General features: G+C 43.1%; 1 protein-coding gene across 1 annotated transcript in view; it reads left to right on the forward strand.

Annotated features, from left to right (window-relative positions):
- The first annotated feature begins 4,650 nt into the window (after positions 1-4,650).
- VAPB (VAMP associated protein B and C) overlaps positions 4,651-17,867 on the forward strand; it is a 47,894-nt gene continuing 34,677 nt past the window's right edge. The window contains exon 1 of the mRNA XM_045529587.1: positions 4,651-5,028. Coding sequence (XP_045385543.1) covers positions 4,971-5,028 — 58 coding nt within the window. The 5' untranslated portion in view covers positions 4,651-4,970. The remainder of the gene's footprint in view (positions 5,029-17,867) is intronic.

The following is a 17,867-nucleotide window of genomic DNA, read 5'->3' on the forward strand; positions in this document are numbered from 1 at the left end:
GGGAATGGTATAAGAACCTAAGATCTGAGGCCTGGGTCCAGTAAAATATTTTTAACATGAAAACTCTACTCAGGAGACTTGTGTTTCTGGCAATACAGAGAATGAGATATGCTAAGAGACCCTTCCAGTCAACACAACTCACACGCTGGATACAATATTTCAAATGCATTGAAGAGCCAACACAGGAGTGCTCTGAAGCCAAGCAGCAAAGGGAAGATAAAACCCTTGGAGACAATCTGATTCCCAAAGCTGGTTTTTACCCCAGAGAAGTTTGGAAGCCTGTGGGTAAGTGCTTTCATTTTCTGTCTTTTGGGTTCTACAGGACAGAAGACAAAGGTCAGGGCCCACCCAAGTTGGGGAGTCTAGCAGGATCCTTCAGTGTACAGTGACCCTAAAATACCGTCCCCAGCTCCAGAGGACAATTGCCTGCAAGAAGCACTCAGTGAGGACAAAAGGCCATTTCTCCTGAGAATCATGAACACAGGTCGACCTTCCCAAAGGTTTGTGGCCCAAATTCACACCACTTGGGTGGTCAGAAACCCTTAAACTGAGAACTGAAAGTTACCCTGGCCGGTGCCCCACCTCTGCCCCTACCGGGAGGAATCAAGGCAAATTCTTTCCGGAGGAGCCACCTTCAGCCCAGGTGTGGCAGGTTCTATATTCTGCAGATGGCCACAACAATGTTTCCTACCCGATGAGCTCTCCTAGAAACTTTTCACAGCCTCATCAGGAGGTGATGGCTCTGTCCCCACCCTTTGAAATGGACAGGCCTCTTGACTGCCTCAAAGGGTAGAATGCAGTGAACGAGTGACTCCGCATGGTTTCTGAGGCTGGTCTAGAAAAGGGGATACAGCCGTCCCAACCCCGCTTGAGTCTCTGTTCTGAGATGAGGCACCTACCCTCGCTGTTTTATTTTAGGTAGCCAGTCACATACTTGACCTAGAGCTTGGGCCTGGAAGCCCAAAGAAGTGCCTGCCTCAGAGTGGAGAGCCTGGCATCACTCCCGATGACATTATCACTTGCCTGTGATTGGCGGTGTGCCCACGGGAGCAAGAGCCTTGGGGCTGAGGCCACTACCCTTACGTAGTGGTGATGACTACAGGCCTGTGGGTTGGGGCAGCAGCTTCGGAACTCCCGGCGCTATCACAGAAATTAAAGGACAAGCTCTGACCTTTCAACGCTCAGCTTAAGTCACAGGCAGAGAACCAGAGAGATTCTATGGAGCCCTAAAATAATCCTTTATTTCTTGTAGCTGTAGATTTTCAACATTGTCGAAAATCCCACTCCCAATTTCCCTGGATGGGCTGCACAATGACAACCTAAATGGAATTCACAGATACCAGAATCTCAAGCAGCATGCTTGGTTGTCTGCTCTGTGTGGCTGAGAGATGACCAGGCACACAGATGTACACTGACTCAGCCGCAGCAGATGGTCGGGGAAGGAGCTAGCAGATGTGGGTGGTTGGTGACAGGTCTGGGGAGGAGGTATGTGTATACCTGTCAGAACGGGACAGTGTGAAGCTACTGGAGTCCCATGTGAATGCCCACCTAAGGGCATCTACTGCAGCAGTGACTCTCCACTAATCAAGAGACAAAGTGACACACTGTGTGGATGACAGGCAGTCTTTTTTCACAGCTGCGCCATTGCTCGCTGTAGGGGCTTATCTACACAGTGGCCATGGTGGCAGGCGGAGGCTGTGCATGGGCTTAAGAACATGGACTTCCTCTCACCAGGGTGACCCACTACTGTCCCCACTGAGTGCCCAGTGGGCCAACAGAAGAGACCAACGCTAAAACTGTTATAGCACCATTCCCTGGGGGAGGGAGGGGTGTTCAGAATCAGTGTTAAAAACCTATAAATGTGACCACTTAGATATGTAAAAGAATAAAATAGGACCTACAGACTTAAAAATAATAGCAAATGACATGAAAAACTCCTGGAACAGGATTATCAGCAGCCTAAGGGATAATCAGTGAATGGAAGAAAGGTCTACAGAAATATCCATAATGTGGAACATAAAGATGAGAGATTAAGACATGAGAGGTTAAGAGACATAGAGAATGTCTAAGTATTTTACACATCTTTCATTCTCTCTCTCTCTCCTTCTCCCTTCCCTTTCTCCCTCCTTCCTTCCTTCTTTCAATGACATGAGAAAGTCTAAGTGTTTTACACACTTGTCTTGCTTTCTTGCTGCCTTGCTTTCTCCCTTCCCTCCTTCCTTCCTTCCTTTCTTCTTTCTTCCTTTATTTCACAGCCCGCAGTCATAAATGCATTTTACTTGTGACTCACTATACAGATAGGTGTATAAGTATGTTAATAAATGCAACTGAAACAAAAGTTTCACAAAATAATACAATGCACTGCAATATTTTCTATTCTCTTTCTTTCTCGATGCTGGTGATAACCTATTACAATTATTTTATAGGCCATTCTTAGAAAACAACCTACAGTTTGAAAACTATTAGTTGAATAAACTACTAATCAGACTACCAGATGTTAAAGAGAGAATGAAGTTGAGATAACATTTAAAAGAGATATTTTCACACATACTACAACATGGATCAAACTTGAGGACTTCATGCTAAGTGAAATAAGCTAGTCATAAAAAGAAATATTGTATGATTCTCCTTATATGAAGTATCTAGAGTAATCAAATTCATAAAGACAGAATGTAGAATGGTTGTTGCTGGGGACTGAGGGAGCAGTCCGGGGAGTTACTGTTTAAAGGGTACAGAGTCTTAGTTTTATAAGAAAGGAATTCAGGAGAGGGATGGCGGGGATGGTTGTAGAACAGTGTGAATACACTTAATGCCATTGAGCTATGCACCTAAAATGATAGATGGTAAATTGTATGTTATGTGTATTTTACCATCATAAAAATGTAAAATTAAATTTTAAAAGATACTGTCTGAGAATTTTCAATAATAATGAAAGACAGCAGTCAACAAATTCAGAAAGCCCAAAGAATTCAAGGCAGGATAAATTAAAAGATACATCATTATAAAACTGTAGGACACGAGAACAGAGGGAAAAAACAGATAATCTTTGAAGGAAGGATGTGAGATTGTCATCTGACTTCTGAGGAGTAACGAGGGAAGCAGGAAAACAGTGGATGGTGTCTTCACTGTACTGAGAGAGAAGAACTGTCATTCTAGCAAGTAAGCCAAGACATCTTTCAAGAACAAGGGCAAAATAAAGTCATTTTCAGACAAATAAAAACAGAGTTAGCACCAGTGAACCCTCACAAAAATATTTTTTAGAGATGGAGTCTTGCTATATTGCCTAGGCTGGCCTCGAACTCTTGGGCTCAAGCAATTCTCGTGCCTCAGTCTCCCCAGTAGCTGAGACTCCAGGCACACACCACCGTACCAGGCTCAGGGGGTTTAAATAGAAAAGATTAAACTTAACATACACTACAATTAAGGCATGTAATTTGGGGGACAGATAATTAGAGTTAAATTACTCCAAAGTCCTAATAATTTAAGGGAGCAGGAAAAAGATATTTTAAAGATATCGGAACTTCATAAGTGTGCATATCAAAAATTTTAAGAAAACCAGTAAAACAATAGAAATAGGTCATATATGAGAAGAAAAACAGAATGAGAAAAAAGTTAGCCCTAAAGAATCAAGAAAGGAGAGCGGGGAAAAAAACAGATGGGATAAATAGAAATAAGATGGTAGAAATAAATCCAGATACATTGGTAAATATAATAAGTGTAAATGGACTAAATGCTTCAGTTAAAAGACAAAGATTATCCTTTAAAAAACCTTTTAATCGTGAAAAATGTCAAGTATACAGGAAAGTGGGAAAACAGTACAGAAAACATCCATATACCTGCCCTGTAGAGTCGACTATTGCCAACAATTTGCTATGCTTGTTTCATCCACCTATGTTTGAGTAGGAGACTATTAAAGATACCTGTGTTACATAACAAATGTAATATAATGAAATACAATTTAAATGGTAATAATAGAGTGTCCACTTTTGAGGACAAGCAGATCTGGATTCCCAGCAATTTTTATTCACGTAATTTATTTGTGTCTCTTCACTGGGCTCTAGCAAGAGGGTAGGAATAAGGTCAACTTTTCTGATCATTGTATTTTAAAATATTTGTTGCATAAACATATGGTGTTTATCAATAAAGCATTCAGCACAGAGCTTGTTGCATAGTAAACATATACTGTAGAGTAGCTTGTATCTTAGTTGCTGCTGTTGTTATTGAAAGCATTCAGCAGAGTGGGACAAAATCAGCAAGCAATAATTGGTAGTTTATGATATTTATAATTATTATTTACGATATGTCGCAGTGCCTAGCACATATCACTCGCCCATAAACACCATGTTTCTAACAAGAAGTACTTTCATTGCTATTCAAAGACTCTCACAGTGTCTGGCACTACATAAGCAAAAGAAAAGTGGAGGTTTATTCTTATTATTACTGAATAAAGCACTGAACAAAACGGCTGTTCCCCCGCGGGCCCTTAATAAATACTTTCCGCGGTGGCTGTCATCGTTTCTGGTCACCCTGACAGACCCCTCCTCCCAAGCTCAGAGAAGCCCCGCCCCTCGCTGCACAGCAGCTCCGCCCCTGTGGCTGCGCTGCGCCTGCGCACTGCGCCTGGAAGGGCTCCGCGCGCGCAGCTCTTCCCCCCGCCCCCGGAGCCGGCGCAGGGCGCAGCTTCCCGCCGCTGGAGCCGGCCGGCCTGCTGCGTGCGTGCGCGTGTGCGCCGCTGCGTGCGTGCGTGCGTGCGTGCCGTCAGCTCGCCGGCGCCGCGGCCTCGCCCTCGCCCTCCGCCCCTGCGCCTGCACCGCGCAGGCTGCCCCCCCCGCGCGCACCCCGTCGACGACCCCCGCCCGCGCCCCGCCGGCCCCCCCCCGTAAAATTTAAAGGGGGCGCAGCATTAACGCTTCCCGCTCCGGTGACCTCTCAGGGGTCTCCCCGCCAAAGGTGCCCCGCCGCCGAGGAACATGGCGAAGGTGGAGCAGGTCCTGAGCCTCGAGCCCCAGCACGAGCTCAAATTCCGAGGTAAGCCCCGGAGGCCCTCCACCTTCCGGCCCGCGGCCCCCACCCCGACTTTCGGAGGGACGTCGGCCCGGCCCCCGTCCCGACGGCGCGGCCGCGGGGGCCGGCGGGTCCGGGCGGGCCTTGGCGTCCGCCCGGCGCCCCGGCGCCGTCAAGAGCTGCCCGGACCCCAGAGGGCCGCGGGGGCCATGTGCGGGAGCCCGGGGCCTGCTCCTCCTCACTTGTCACAGTTGCCGTAGTAACTTGTGAAGACTTTGTGGTCTTTTGCTCTGCAGCGTAAGCATTGGCAGCTACCTTTGCCTACAAGAGTTTAACTGTGCTCTGCACAAGGTTTAACTCTTCCGGTCTTTGCTGAGATGTCACCGGCCCAGAGAGGCCCGCCGTGACCACCCAGCCCGCGTAGACACCTGCTATCATGCCCCCTCACATCGCCCTGTTTCGAGGCGAGCACTGAACCGCTCGCTACCCAACATCACTGTTTCGGCACTAAAAGGGAAACTCCATGAGGACAGGACCTTGTCGGTTCTTGCTAAGCACCCAGCCTGTGTTAGGTGCCTAATAAATATCTGTTGAACCAGTAAAGGAGCTGAGCTTCCTCAGGAGTTCTGATGGGACTGGCACAGCTTTCCCTCTGTCTTCCTCGTGCTCGCTGGCCTCCGTGCAGCTGGCAGACCGAGGCTGCCAGGGGGACCCTTTTTCTCTCCAGAGCTGCCTGGAGCTGGAGCCTGAGGAAGCCTAGAGAAACATCTGCGTTTGGGGGGAGCCATGGTCCTGGCTTTTTCCTTGCACTTGCCACCCCTGTAATTCGTACCTGTGTATTTTTTATGTTGTTTCTGTTTTTTCTCTACCTTCTCCACCAAAATGCCAGGGCCATGAGGTAATAAGGACTTTGTCTGACTTGCTCATTACTTCTTTTTGCCTTTTTGCATGTATCGACCAACTGTGTAGTAGGCACCCGGGAGGTGACAGATGAACAAGACAGACAAGGCCTCTGCGCTCATGGAGCTTGCCTTCTAGGGAGGGGAGGCAAACCAGTGAACAGGGTCATTGCAGAGTGTTAAATGCTGTGAAGGAAACAAAGCAGGCTCATTTGATGGAGATGTACTTTAGATTGGACGGCCAGGTCACCAGTCTGTATCTTTAGCACCTGGCCCACAGGAGGTGCTCAGTCGGTATTTGTGGAATGAATGCTGGCCAGAGGCATACCAGTTTATATATCCTGTCAGGAAGTAGTATAGGGCAACTTGCCCAAAGTCACCCAGTTGGCAAATGTACATTTGAACTGCGACTTCAGAGTTAACGCTCTTAACCATTATGCTTTCTGACTCCAGGGACATACTCCAGAAACGTGGCTGTCACTTTGTCTTCTGGGTTATCAATGTGAAATGACTCTGAATGTATAAGGAACCAAAAGTTTTCCACTTAAAATGAAAAAAAAACAAAAAAACCCACAAAAACCTAGCGGGTCATAATTCCATGGTAGTCCTTAAGCTGGCGTGATGTTCATTCTCAGGGCCTTCTGGTGGAGGAGCCAGGCTGGAAAAGAGTCCAAGTAGCTAACGTGACTGTGGTGAGCAGTATCCTGCATTGTCTGAAGTTGTCTGTCCAGGAAGCCTCGCTTGGCTACTCCTGTGAATTGGCATGTTCCGTTAGTCCACAGACATGTACTGAGTACCTACTCCATGTGTCCAATCCAGGAGAAGCCAAGTCACGTCAGTTGTACTACCCCATTCTCCCTCAACCTCCTCCCCGCTACTTTATGTGTGGGGAAGGGGCACATGAGAAAATCATCCAGGACAGCGCAATGATGGGTAATCCAGAGTGCTCCAGGAGCACTAAGGAGGTCAACTCCTGAAAGAGGTGTCATTTGAGCTGAGTTACAAAGGTCAAATGTAAGCAGGCTAAAAGAAGAAAGGGGTGTGGAATGTTTCAGGAGCAGGAAATTGCATGCATAGAGGCACAAAAACTGGGATGGCTGAACTCCTTTGGGATGCCAGTCACAGTGGCAAAGAGCATTTGTTGTGGTTGCAGGGCAAGGCAGGAGACAAGGCTGGTGAGTAGACAGGAGTGAGATCTTCCAAGGCTCTTTGTGTATAGACACCGCCAGTGTTTGAGTTAAAATTGTGTTGCCTCTCCTGAAACAGTCCCTCTTCCTTGAATTGACTCCCTGAAACCCCAAACCCCTTCTCTAATGTGACGTTATGGAAAGAGGCTCTAGTTTGTAAATTCAAGTTTTTGTCCCAATTCTTTCACTTAAAGATGTGTGACCTTGGGCTAGCCACTTCATTCCCCAAAACCTGGGGTCACTCTTCAGTCAGTTGGGATGATGCTTGTGTCTACCTTGCCTCCTGTAGAAAGTTTTGTTGTTATTTAGGGGTAATACTATGGCTGTTCAGGTGCTTTGTAAATGCATAGTACTAGACAGAGATTGATGGTTGTATTTAGACAACTGGTTTCATCACTTCAGTCTCTTTACCTGAAAAACATAGCAGAGAAGAGTGATATCTCTGGTCTTGGGTTGGCCCAAGTCTCTGGATATTTTTGCTAGGGAAGTGGCCCAAGAGAATTGGTATCAAATTGTTGACAGCTATTGGCTCAGAACTCTAGAAGAGGTACCTGCAGGCATGTGTAAATCACCTTATGAGGTGTTTTGTTTGTTGGTTGATTTGTTTTAAACTCAACGCGAAGACAATAAAATTAGAATAGAGACTTAGTACTCTGGTTTACTGTATAGAGATAATTCATTTTAGGATTAGGACTGGCACATTTAACTGGTTTCTTCAGGTTACTCAGAGTGACGACTCTGATTTCCTGTGGTTCACCCAGATGAATTGAACTTCTAAGCTAACTTTGCTTAAGAAGGTAATAACTAAAATGCCTATTTTAAAGGTTTCAGAGGGAAAAGAAATATCTTTTAAGCCTAAGATGATGGTATAGAGTTGTATATCTTCAAATTCCTTTTAATCTTGGGAATTTCGTGTGGTATGTTACATTTAAGAATGTTACAGAAGAGAAAGAGAACACAAATTTATATTACCTTTTCAAGTTTTATAGAAAGTTCTGTGCTACATTGTGTTAAATATCAAAAGGAGAAAGATTAGTGGCTTCCTAAAAGAAGCATGCCACAGTGGATTTGCCTAGATTTAAAGTTGATTTTCTCCTCAGTAGTATAGTGTTGAAAAATGGAAAAATAAATGAATAAAGTTGATTTTCATGAGATAGTTTTCAGAAGTTAGCATTAGTGGAAGCTCTTTCAGACTAGGGTGTCTTTCTGAGAGTTAAGGTTTTTGGAAACCTGTGGAATGTGTGTGTGTGTTTTTCATTGCTGCTCTGTTGATCTCAGTTCTTCCAAGGCCTAATCCTTTCTCCTCACTCTGAGATCCAACTTGTTGTCCAGCTCAGAGAGAACTTTCTGAATGAGTGAGTCACTTTCAAGGCATTGTATATCTCTTCTTTCTTCTCTCCCTCCCTTTCGTCAGATGCCATCTGTGGTCAGTAGTGTATTTTGTATTTTTTTGGTCATTGTCCAAGACTTAATCTTCCTTCATATTGCAGCACACCCGTCTGGCAATGACACTGTCACTTGGGAGTGGTCTGTTAACCATTCTCACTTGCGTAAGGTTTAAACCCACTGTGGAGCCATTAACTTTTGCTTTATGTTAAGACTAAAACAGTGGCCTTCAAGAAGTCTTGGATAGTCCTGTCATTGGTCAGCAGGGCTAGCACCGATGGATTGGTGTAGTTGATTACCACTTTGGGGAGAAAATGGGAACTTTGACACTATAAATGATAGTTTAGAGACATTGTCTTTTGTGTATGGAAAGCAGGCTTAGAATCTTTATTTCAGCCCCTCAAGGTGATGTGTAATATAGGATTGTTTAGGAAGTTAAAAAAAAAAATCTAAAACCCTGTGGATATAGTCCATTCAAAGCAGTAATTATCTTTCAGATGCTAAGTACAGCATTAATTCTTTAGCTTTAGTATAGCACTGATTTCCTTAACATTTCATGACTACGTAGAGCAGACTGTGTTTTACAACACAACGAAGTGTCAGCAGTGTGCTTAAGATTCTTTATGGTAGTGGTTTAAATCCATCCTGAATAGATTATCTTCATTTATTTAATTATTAACCAGCTTGCTAATCAAAAGCAAGTGGCATCAAACTTACTAAACTTGAGTCAAACTTAAATCTTCATAGATAGTACTGTTTACTTTTGAAATCTTATTCCTGGGAGAAAAATGTGAACAAGAAGTTAACTTGCTTTTATCTACTTATTCACTTCCTTTTTTTCCCCGCAGCTAACTCCTTAGGGGAGAAAATGTATAGTTCTTGGGCATGTGCTTATATTTGGAAAGTGGTGATGTTTCCTTGATGTGAGCAGTTGTAACAGACATCACAGTTATCTTCATAATTACCTGGTAGTTTTTCATCCAAGCGTGGATTTATTAAAATAATTAGTCTGAATTGATGCTTATTAAAGAGCTGAACTCTTAAACATTATTCACCGTATCTCTTATTTATTAATATAATATAACATCTTTCCTTCAAATGCTGAAGGCAAAATGCTGAGAACTCTGACCCTGCATTATTACCACTAAGTAGTTGAAAATTAGGGGAGAAGTCAAGGGAGTAGATTATGTCAGTCATCATTCAAATACTACCCCTACGCTCAATTTTTAGAACCTGAAACTTGAATTTTTACATAAGGAATTATCTCCAAGATTGCCTCATATATCCCCTATTTGTTGAAAAATTTGCTGTCTAAAGGGTGACCGTGATTTGGAACAAATGAGCACAGCTTTCTGCAAGATGACAAGGATGAACACAAAGAGTGCTGAGTTCCATTAGTCAAGACAAGGTTGCCATAGAGTGTCTTTAATAAAATAAAATAAAAGCCTTCCTTCCGCACAGTTATTTTGCACTGGGGATTGTGTTAAAAACAAAGTTGCATTATGGTTTCCAGGTTGGCCTCTTCGTTTTTCTATCATTTTAGGCCTCTTTCAACCTGTCATCAGCATGGCATAACCAGGATTGCTTTGGCTCTTGCTCAGTGGGTATGTGCATTCTTTGAAGTTTTTACCTGGGCAGCTGGCTTTACAAAAGCAAGAGTTGTTTAAGGAGCTTTGTTATGGAAACCAAGTTACTGAACTTGACAGTCATTTTAAAATTTTTAAAAAAATCAATTGTGGCAAAATAATATCTCTAGAATATCTGTTTTTCAAAATGTTAAATGCATTGTTTTAACAGAAGCTATTGTCTAGAAACAATCTCTTATGTTGCTTTAGAGTTTTCTCTCTGAGCATGCGAGGGTGAGGGGTGAGGAAGCTGTTAAGAAAGTGGTACATGGACTCATGGGAAAACCTCGAACTGTTTTCTTTTATTAACACATTAATTATACAGAACTGTAAAGGTATAGAAATACTTTCCTAGAATTTTCCATCATCCTTTCAAAAGGTTAATATCAATTTTTGATTAGCTGTTTAGTTTTTCTTTTTATCTGTGTCAAGTAATGTCTTCATCGGGCTTCTGGTAGGTGTGTGCATGCCCATGTGGGCACCGAGTGTTGATGGTGGGGACACATTCTGCTGATACCAGTAGTGTGTTTGGATTACCACGCTATTGGCATTCCATTAGGCTCCTACAACTATCGTCCATCTTGGAAGGGGGCTTAGGGAAATAAATATTTTGGGGGTGGGATATTGAGACTGCTGTTGTTTGCATCTTTTAGATTGTACTTTAAGACAATGGATTATACCCCTGGACCATTTACCTAGATTTGAATTACTTGGGTTGTCTTTAAAGGCTGAAGGTTGCTCAGAGAATGGAGGGGAAAAGAAAATGGAACCTAGGGAGCTGGGAGTAGAGGAAATATTTGCAAGGGGTAAAGTGGTACCCTCCCCATCCCCATTGGGTTGAGTCTAGAGTTAAAAGCAGTGGCTGACGTACATTTTGCAATATGAGGGTAAAGAAAAGTTATGGCAAGAATAAACATTTCTGGAAGATAAATGCTTTAATTCTAGAAGATAGGCACAAAGTCTGGAGACTATGATAGGTAGGTACTATATGTTGTTTATCTTACTATTTAATCTATTTAACAATTCAATGAGATGACTTACTCAGTGGCTAGGTAACTTGCCCCTAGATGGGGCCACAACAGTAAATGGTGGTGCAGGGATCTAACCCAGGTTTGCTAAGTGCCAAAGCCCTTGTATTTTCTCTTATACCACTATCAACTCTTTAGCCTTAACTCCTAAAGGGGTTCATTCTTGAGGGAGGGAGGCAGAGAATTTATAACCATTAAGGAAGTGTTAATGGCTGTCAGGATAATTTCTTAAAAACATCAATTCATTAAGGGATTTCTTATCATACTTAAAAAAAAATTCAGGCTGATGACTCCAGAGTATGTTTTGATTTACTTTTATATCAGATTTTGATGGTATTTCATGATTCTATATATTTAGAACACGTTAACTTGTGAATCGTAATTCTATCCCGTCCTTGGAAAGTAGAGCAAAGCTTGTATGTGATAGAGATTTCATAAGCTTGCAGATTTGTAGAGGGGAATTAGAGAAGTTCTAAAGGGTGCTTATTAAGATGGGAATGTTATAAATGGTCTTTATAGGTGCCACCTTAAACTTTATAAGTGGAGCCACAAAGCCTTTAGTTCTGCATGCTCCTGACAGGCGATTGTCTTGGGCAGAGAAACAAATAAAGGTAAGTTAATATATAACTAGGGACTTCTCTCAAATGTTCAAAGAGGTAAACTTAAGGTGACTAAAAAGTACTGTTTTATTGTATATGAGGTATACTTTGGGAAGTCATTATTTCCCAAAATGATGACATCTCAAGCATAGGAAAGGATTTAGAGACACACACGGATGTAATCTTGTGCAGATGCTCTTCAACTTATGATGTTGTTATGTCCCGATAAACCCATTGTAAGTTGAAAATATCCCAAGTCAAAAATGTATTTAATACACCTAACCTACCAAACATCATAGCTTAGGCTAGCCTACTTTAAACAAGCTCCGAACAGTTAGGTTAGCCTACAGTTGGGCAAGATCATCTAACTCAAAGTCTGTCTTATAATAAAGCATTGAATATCTCATGTACTGCATATTGCTAGCCTGTGAAAAGATCAAAATTCAAAGTATATTGAAATTGTGATGGTTTCACACCATTGTAAAGTTGAAAAATGGTAAGTGAAACTATCATTAAGTTGGGTACCATCTGTACACAATAGATGATTGTCCAAATAGGTGATATTTTGAATTTCTTCCTTTTGCACAACTCATCGTTTGAGGTGTTCTTCGTGGATACATGATTCCTTTTGGGGGAATTTAACATGACTCTGATTCAGGTTTGGTTCAGTCACCATGTTCTGAAAGCTTCCTGTGGGCCAGGTGCTGGGCTGGGTAGGGGACTGGGGAAGAAGTCCTGGTTCTTAAAGTTTCCAGCCTCTAGTTGTTGGGGGCAAGGAAGGAAAATGGGGACTGGATACTTATGGCCTGTCCCTGTCGGTAGCTTAGGAAAAGCTTTGTTAATTCTTCTTTGGACTTTGGCTCTCATAGGGAAAATGGCATTTGAGATATGTCACTTGGCGAGCTTATACTGTGTGCTAGGCATTTTGCTAAGTGCTCATATATTTAATTCTTACTGGAAGCCTAGGAAGTGGGTACAATTATGATCCTTAACTTATTAGCCAAAGTTATGATCCTGAGTTAGGGTGAAACTGGGATTTGAACCAAGGTCTGTCTGACTGCAAAGCCCACGTTGGTTATCATTATGCTGGCTATATTCTTCCCTTAAAAGGTGAGTGGGGGTGTGACTGCCCTTGGCTTTCCAATTCGTTATGTTGGTAAGAAGATGCCAGGAGGATTGGGAACAGGAATAGAGGAAGAGGATTGAAAGAGAAACAGCACAGAAGAAGAAAGAAACGTGCTTTGTAGTCTAGTAATTGTCTTATTGGCACTTCTTACATAAAGTGTAGTTGCTCTGGGACATTAGAGTGACTGTGACTGACTTTCAAAAAATCTTTCTGCAAATTCTGTGTTTTCCCCTAAGAACTTGTGAACTAACTTGATCACTTCTCACTGTGAGTCATTTATTTATTAGTGTTGAAAATTATGTGCTAATACTATCAAGTATGTCTCCCTTCTATCACCCCAATCCCTACTCTAAGTCTTTTATTTTCTTAATACCTATCATACAAACTGTGTGTTTCTGGGTTAATTGGGTACTGTTTTAGCCATTTAGTCTCATCATTCGGCATTTATAATATAGTAGAAAAAGGGAAGGAATAGAATGGTACCTACTTGAGAAGTCAATATTATGATCATCTCTGTTTTGGAGAGGAGAGAACCTAGGCCTAGGACTTGCAGAATGTAAGTTCACCTTTTCGGACTCCTAGGCCTGTGTGCCGTGCATTGCAAGGGGAGCCTTGGGCTCCTACCCTTGCTGTCTCCTAAGGCACTTGTCAGCCTCCTCAACTTTGGCTTCCTGGGTCATGTGAGGAGGCTTGAACACAATACCTCTTAGTGTTTCTAGCTTGAGAACTTGAGATTAAAGTTTATTTTAGCTGAAGAAGAAAGATGGAAAACCCCTTGGGGGCAGGAACCACAGTACTTACAGTACTTTGTACTAGTGGGCTCCAGCATATTTAATTAATGAACCCTTTTGTTTAAAAGCTTATTACTTCTACTGACCTTTCCTGAGTACTCTTGGAGATATTCTGATCCAGTTTTTTTTATTCATCACCTCAAATTGTACAAATTGTAAATCACTTTCATGCTTTGTTTTACTCCCCCTGTGCTTCATTTACTTACTAGTGGGTGTCCCCTGTGAGAGTGTTAAGCCCCTGTAGGTTTTTGTTTTAGTATTTCCCAGTAGTGACTAATAGATTATGTTCTTGTCATTGTTTTCTTCTGGTACCTCGAAGGGATACAACCCTGGACTTTGTCATCTTTTCAGTGTTTGGTATGATCATTTGAAATAGAAGCATTCACAAGAATAAAAAGAGAAATTTGCTGAAAAACCTAAGATTTGTCCTTGTGGAGGTTTATTTGAATTCTCATTCTGTTGGTTGAATTGATTTTTTTGGCATATAAATGTATCCTGATGGACTCCTCTGAAAATCTAAATTTGTCCTGTGACCTTTGTAAAGTCAGGCCCTGCCTTACTAATTGGGTGAAGGAGAGCCGTGGCCCACTCGTGAGGGAATCTGCATTCAAAACTTCTCCTGTAGTTTGAGGGCAGGAGATCCCATTTTATCGTGAGTGCCTAGTTCCCCTCTCGCCTCGCTTGGAAACGGGCAGAGGTTGAAGAAACAAGAGCGGTCATCTGGAGACGTTCAGAGAAAACTTAGCTCATTTGAGCTATTTTAATTTTATTTAAAATTTTTTTTAAATGAATGCTTTTGTTGCCTTTCTCCTTCAAACCAAGGTTTTTTTTCTTTCTTTGCATACCTGGCACTGAATAGTGCTTGGCAATTAGTCATCTTCAGTAAACAACTCAGTATTGTCTCTTCTGCCTTTAAAAAAGAAAAACTGCTTTCTCAGTCGTGTTTGCCCCCTCTAGCTACTCCCATCACTTTCCTTCCTACCACAGCAAGCTTCTAGAAAGAATAGTATCACATATTTTCTCAGCATTCATTCACTCGTCAAGTCATTGCCCAGGAGCTCAATTGCTGGTTCATCATGACACCTCTTGTTGTGTTTTTATTCTTCATCATGTGTGCTCTCTGTAGTATCTCACTCTTGTCATCCTGCTCATTGACACTCTTCCCTTGACCTCCCTAATTGCTCTCTCTCTAGTTTTCTGCTACCTATGTGGCCACTTTTGCCCTGGCCTCATTCCGTCCTGTTGATAATGCTCAGGGTTACAGGTTCTCCTGCTCCCCGTTTTCTCTCTCCTCTCTCTCTCTCTCTCTCTCTCTCTCTCTCTCACTCAGATTTCTTCCCTCCCTGTCGTCCCTTCTCTTCCTTGAGGAGCTCTTCTGCCAGTACCCCGAGCTGCTAACATCACTTGTGTACGATCCCAGGCCTGAGCCAAGCCATATATAAGGCTGCAAATACTTTAAATGCAGCAGGCCCCAACCGCACCCCTCACCACTGCCTTTTCCTTTTTCCTGCAAACCTCCTCTTCCTACTGTCTCATCGAATGGCACCCACATTCACAGAGACTCAGAGCCTACAACCCACATAGGCCCCTTCCTCCTGTCCCCTCTGTGGCTGGCTCCTTCCCCTGGATGACTGTGAGGGCCTCTTACCTGGTCTTCCTGTCTGGTTCCTCTCTTTTTCTCCACCCTGATAGAGCTTTCCCAGATGCAGATCTGAGCCTATCTCTTGCTTGTTTAAAATCATTAAATATCTCCCTATTGCCAAAATAATAAAGCTTAAATCCTTTAACAAAACCTGGAAAATCAGTTATTCCCCATCCCTCACCCCCACCATCTCTCCAGTGCCATCTTTCCTCATGCTTGTGCTCCAGCCTCTTAGTTCTCCATGGCCACAGGGCTTTGGCATATGCTGTTTCCAACACTGAAAATTAGTTATTCCTCCTCCTCCTCCTCCTCCTCCTATTTCACTGCTTCCTCCTGCTTACCTTTGAGACTCATCACAGGCTTTGCTTCTTCAAGGACACTTTTCTGACACTCTTCACTCATATTGTGCCTTGACACAGTGTGTTGTTGGCTCCCACACTTGACACAGTGTGTTGTTGGTTACTTGACTCCCTTCCCCATTAGTCAGCAAGCTCTTTGTCTTTGTTGGACTGTGTCTCTTCTCCCTGGGTCCCAGTGCCTAGCACTGTGCATAGCACGTGGTGGTTCTCTGGGGGTTAATGGGCTCTGAGTCTAAGGTATAGGTGAGGAAGGGGTGGTGTTTAGGAGCGTGCTGCATAGAGAAGGGAAGAGAGACTTTCAGTGGTGCAGGGACTGCTATGCGCAGCTGGTTATGTGGACACAGTATGTTTGCTCAGAAAATATTCAAGGATTTTCTACCAAATGCTGGTTACTTTTCTCCCTTATACAAACTTAAGTTTTCACGTATCCTCTTCCTTGTTTCAGAGGGTCAAGACTACCTTTTTGGTGTGTGTTCTTTATGCATTGCTTTCCCTTCGTTCATGGTGTCTCGCTCCACTAGTCATCCCTCTGTTTCTGGTGTCTCACATTTCTCTTCTGCTTGATTCCTCCCTGTGCCTGCAAACACACTGACTTTGCCCCTTCTTCCCCACTTAAGCACATGTCCAGTCTTCTATCACAACTAATTTTGGGGAAACAATGAATCTCACATACTGTTTTACATCTTCACTTTTCTTTCAATTCTCAGACCTCATCCCTCCACTGAAACCCTTCTCAGTTCCCCAGGTTTCTCTCTGTCACACTTGTCTTTGACCTTTCTGCTGAACTCTCCACCTCTTTATCATATCTTTTACTGGATGTTGACATTTCCCAGCATTCTGGCTTTAGTCTTCTCAATATAACCATTCTCTGTATGTTACCTCCTTAAGAATGCCTTTAGCTTTCATTTCTACACAGAGAACTTCTAGGTCTGTATTTCCAAGCAGATCTTTTGATCTCTAGGCTATCTGCCTAGTGGACATCCCTGCCGATCTGGTTGTCACAGAAACACCTTAAACGCAATGTATTCTACACTACAGTCCTGATTTACCCTCTCATCACTACTGAATGTGGCTTCCCTATCTGGGAGTTGCCCCTGCACCTAGTTGGGTGAGCCAGAAGTTGTAGACTCATCTTCCACTCCCCTTTCCCCCTCCTCACATCTGGTCGATCTGTTTAAATCAGCAGCATCTCGTGTACTCCTTTGCTTCCTTTTATCCCACTGCCAAATCCCGAGTATAGGCCCTCTCCTTTCAGGATTACTGTAGGAGCCCCGCATCCCAACCCTCTCCTCTGTCTCTAATATTTCTACCTGTTTCTGTCACCCTTTGAACTGTCCTGTCCATAGTTTCCAGAGATACTTTTCCAGAATCAAAATTTGATGTCATTTCTCTATTTAAAAATACTCATTGGCTTTCTAGGTCTTATAGGTTCGTGCCTAAAATTCTTAGGCCAGCATCACAGCCCTTCAAAATCGGGCCACACTAAGGCATCTTTCCAGCCTCAGCTTCATTCATCTCTTTGGTGCCCTTCCACTCTAGCCATGGGGAACACCAAGAAGCCCCGTAGGCTCCTCACACTGCTTGCACCTGAGCTTCCCTGCATCTCAGAATGCACTTTGCTTCATCTGCCTTCCAGACTCCAGGGCTCGTGTCAATGTTTAATTCCTTACGCTCCCCACCCTCCTGTGTTGACATGATACTTTATATATTACCTTTCAAACAGTCTTCAGTGCAGTGAGAGGTAAAATACAGCCCAGCAGTTAAGAATGTGAACTTTGAGGCCAAACTGCTTTGGTGTGAATCCTAGATCTGCTACCCGAAAGTCACATGACCTTCAATAACATATTTAACCTCTCTATGCCTGAGATTCTTCACTTTGGGGTATGTTAGGAAGATAAATTAACGCATATAAAGTGCTTAAGATAGACCTGGCGCTGTTAAATGTTAGCTAACGTCACATTTGATAATTTTTTAAAAAGATACATGATTATAGAGTCTCAGTCCCAGAGATTCTGATTCATTAGTTCTGAATGGGCCCCACAATGATCTGTTAGTGTGTTTACTGTGTCTTCCTGGTATTCTGTGTGGGAGCAGCAGTGCCCTGTTTATCTCTGTGGCTTGAGAGCCTAGCACAGTAGCTGGACCATTCTATTCATCAGTTACTTACTGGGTGCCGGCAGCTCACTAAGCATTGTTCTGGATACTTGAGAGGCCGAGATTA

Source organism: Lemur catta, chromosome 17 (genome assembly GCF_020740605.2).
Source record: "Lemur catta isolate mLemCat1 chromosome 17, mLemCat1.pri, whole genome shotgun sequence".
In the NCBI taxonomy this organism is placed as follows: Eukaryota; Metazoa; Chordata; class Mammalia; order Primates; family Lemuridae; genus Lemur; species Lemur catta.